Genomic DNA, 3452 nt, shown 5'->3' with positions numbered 1-3452 from the left:
AATACTACAAACATGTATGTCTCCCTCCGGAGAAGAGAATGCAATGTACCTTTAAGGAACAAAAGTGCAATTTTAAACACTTTTACCTTTAGTGGCCAATAATGTACTTTTTTTCTGAGAGTGTAAGTTATTTAATAAAGCAGTAATTTCACCATGAACCTGATTCTAATCTTTTCTGAGGTAGAAATAAACTATTATAGTTTATTACAGTTTCCCAGACTCGGGCCAGAACTATCGGCCCATTCTACGGCCATACATCACGGCCGAGTGTTTTTGTTCCGGCGTGTGCGTGATTCGGCCCGAGTGTGGACCGATAAAAATTTTGCTAGCTGGGATGGATCAGGTCAACAATGCATCCACTGCAGCCTCATCACCATAACAATTCATGCTTTGACACACACACATTGTGTGCTGGGGCATCGACACCTGTTGAGATACTGTGCTGCTTCTGCTGCAATTTGTTTGTCAAATAATCGAAAGTCTACCAGCAGATAGGAGCTGGCATTGCAGTATCCCGAAATTACATTTGATTCTTGAAAATGTATATTACGTTACATTTTTAAATAATATTTGAAAAATAGGTTTTGGTTGCAGAATATAATTCTACAACAGCTCTTAAATTCTCAGATCACACACACACACACACACACACACACTAAACACAAGAACTGCCCCTGTGTAAGTGAACACTGAGATGCTAAACAATGGAAATGGTTAATGCTTGTGGTAAACAAACTTCAGAAATTCTGAGGCTTCTCTGTTTAAACAAATGCACTGTGGTTGTAAATGACCAATGATTAAAATGTGCAGTGTAAACTTTTACAGGTGCACAGTGTACGTCTGGTATGACGGGTCAGTGGAAAGAAGGTTCCTTTGAATTCTGACAAACCACAGAAAGGAAGTGAATGTTACAAAATTTTACTGATAATATAAAAGATCATTGCTCATCTTAAGCAGCAATACCACCAGCTCTGCAGCAGTGTGCTGAAGCAGCCATTGGCCGGTGAGTCTTTTTATTCTCTTTAAATATAAAACAAAACAGCAAGTGTTGTGTATTTTGAGATATAAACCTCAAAGAGATAAAAGAAAGGAAGAAAAAAGCAGTTGTATTACTGGGTAAACAGTGGGTTTTGTGAATTTTTTTTGTGCATGTATTTTTAGTAACGTGTAACAGATGGGCACATTTATCAAATTTAGTGAAAAACTGAGTAACTAAAATAAGTGATAATTAGTAATCACCTTTGGGCTTCCTCTAGGAGAGCTTTGGAAATATTTCATAACTTTCATAATCTTCATAATACCTGACCATTTGACCTTGATTGTATTCTTATAATAATAATAATAATAATAAATAATTCCAGTTATAAATAAATCATGTTATAAATATGTAAAGTAAGTAAATCATACCTATTCATTACAAGAACAAACAATTCCTGTATTTTCATCTATCTTCTCATAGTTCATTAAAATATAATGTTGTTAATATAAAGTTTTTGAAGATGATAAAAACCAGAAAGGATTTCTGATAAAAATTATATATTCCATAAAACAAAGGCATTCACTGTTCACTAGTAGATATTGTTACTCTACAAAATGGAGAAAAATGTATTTTTTTGCGCAATGAATAAAACTGACACATTTTCTGTTTTGTCCTCTGTGTGCAAGTTAATGAATCACCATCCTGCATATCACTACTGTCCAATTAAAATCATTTATCTCCATTTTTGGTCATTTTTAGATATATATTTTTATATGTATATTTATATGGGCAGAAGAATAACTAAATATGAAGTAAATCTGATGTTTTAGGCCTTCACTGTAGGGCCTAAACTATAAGAAACCATTCTTTTCTGGATCTAGTTAAAAACAATTATCATGTTTATGATCTACATGACAAAGAACCGTGTTCTCCCCGTGTCTGCGTGGGTTTCCTCCGGGTGCTCCGGTTTCCTCCCACAGTCCAAAAACACACGTTGCAGGTAACACATTTAATAACCAAAATATTAATTAAATACATTAAATGGCCCTGTGAAAGACTGGCGTCCCCTCCAGGGTGTATTCCCGCCTTGCGCCCGATGATTCCAGGTAGGCTCTGGACCCCCCTCGGCCCTAAATTGGATAAGCGGTTACAGATAATGGATGGATGGATGGATGGATGACAAAGAACCAGAGGATAGTCCAAAGAAAGAAAACAAAGCACACTTTCACCAAGATAAAATGCAGTTAGTCTTAATTTTGACCTGATCATTGAGCTCTGATGTAGACGGTGTAACATTCTGAATTTTAATTGTCTGTAATCAAAGTGTAACTCAAAGATCACACTGAAAACTGATCAGTGAAACACAGTGGACAAAGATATTTCTGCTTATTTGGTAACAAAACCTTACAGAACATTAATAGATCTATTGATTTCTGTCTCCTTTATAGAACTGAGTCATCATGACTTCAACCCCAATACCAGAAACAACCCTTCCTGAAAATGGCACTGAGAACTATGACACATACCATAGACTATTGAATATATTCGACCTAGTGGCCAACGTGATCATCATTGTCCTGGGTCTTACTGGAAATGCTTTGGTGATCTGGATTGCAGGATTTAAAGTCCGAAAGTCGGTCATTAGCATCTGGTACCTGAGCCTGGCTGTGTCCGACTTCTTGTTCTGCTCCTTCCTTCCCTTCTTTGTCTTTTATAGAATCACAGGCACCTGGATTTTTGGACCGTTCCTGTGCAATATAATTTGCTTAAACATTTCTCTAAATCTCTACTGCAGCATCTTCCTCCTCACCATCATCAGTGTGGACCGTTGTGTGATTGTCATGTTTCCAGTTTGGGCTCAGAATCAGCGCACATTGAAAAAGGCTTTTGTGATAGTTGTTCTAGTTTGGTTCATCTCTGCAATACTTAATGTTCCAGTGCTAATTATCCCTGACTCTGAGAATAAAACGGTAACCATTGAGACCAATGAGACATGTGAAATGAGTGATTCTGCAGCAATACCTATATATGACTTCATATTTGGATTTGTGATCCCGTTCCTGATAATGATTGCTTGTTGTGTCATTATAATACGAAAACTAAAGACCATGCAGATGGTGGCATCCAAAAAGCCTTTCAAGATCATGACGGCACTGAGTGCCACTTTTTTTATCTGCTGGCTGCCTTATCACATATACACGCTGATGATTATAAACCAAAAAGAAAATGAAGTTCTACAAATTATAGGAGTAATTGGCTTCACTCTCTGCAGTGCTAATAGCTGTCTGAACCCTTTTCTTTATGCGTTCATGGGGAAGGACTTTAAGAAGCAATTTTATGCAATTCTGTCAAAGATTGAAAATGCAATGGAGGAAGAGGACAACCAGAACATTGACAGAGGGACAAATCTGACCCACGAAGAAAGCCAACATACCACCACCATTTCATCTGTTCTGTGAGAGTAAAACCACGT

At 37.0% G+C, this 3452-nt stretch overlaps 1 protein-coding gene across 1 annotated transcript; it reads left to right on the top strand.

Annotated features, from left to right (window-relative positions):
• The first annotated feature begins 2439 nt into the window (after positions 1–2439).
• LOC136676538 (chemerin-like receptor 1) lies at positions 2440–3452 on the top strand. Its single transcript, XM_066653627.1, has one exon. The coding sequence runs from the start codon at positions 2440–2442 to the stop codon at positions 3436–3438; it is 999 nt and encodes a 332-aa protein (XP_066509724.1). The 3' UTR covers positions 3439–3452.

The sequence above is a fragment of the Hoplias malabaricus genome, chromosome X2 (genome assembly GCF_029633855.1).
Source record: "Hoplias malabaricus isolate fHopMal1 chromosome X2, fHopMal1.hap1, whole genome shotgun sequence".
Taxonomy (NCBI): Eukaryota; Metazoa; Chordata; class Actinopteri; order Characiformes; family Erythrinidae; genus Hoplias; species Hoplias malabaricus.
The sequence above is the reverse complement of the archived record's forward strand: the minus strand, read 5'-3'. Positions and strand labels throughout refer to the sequence as shown.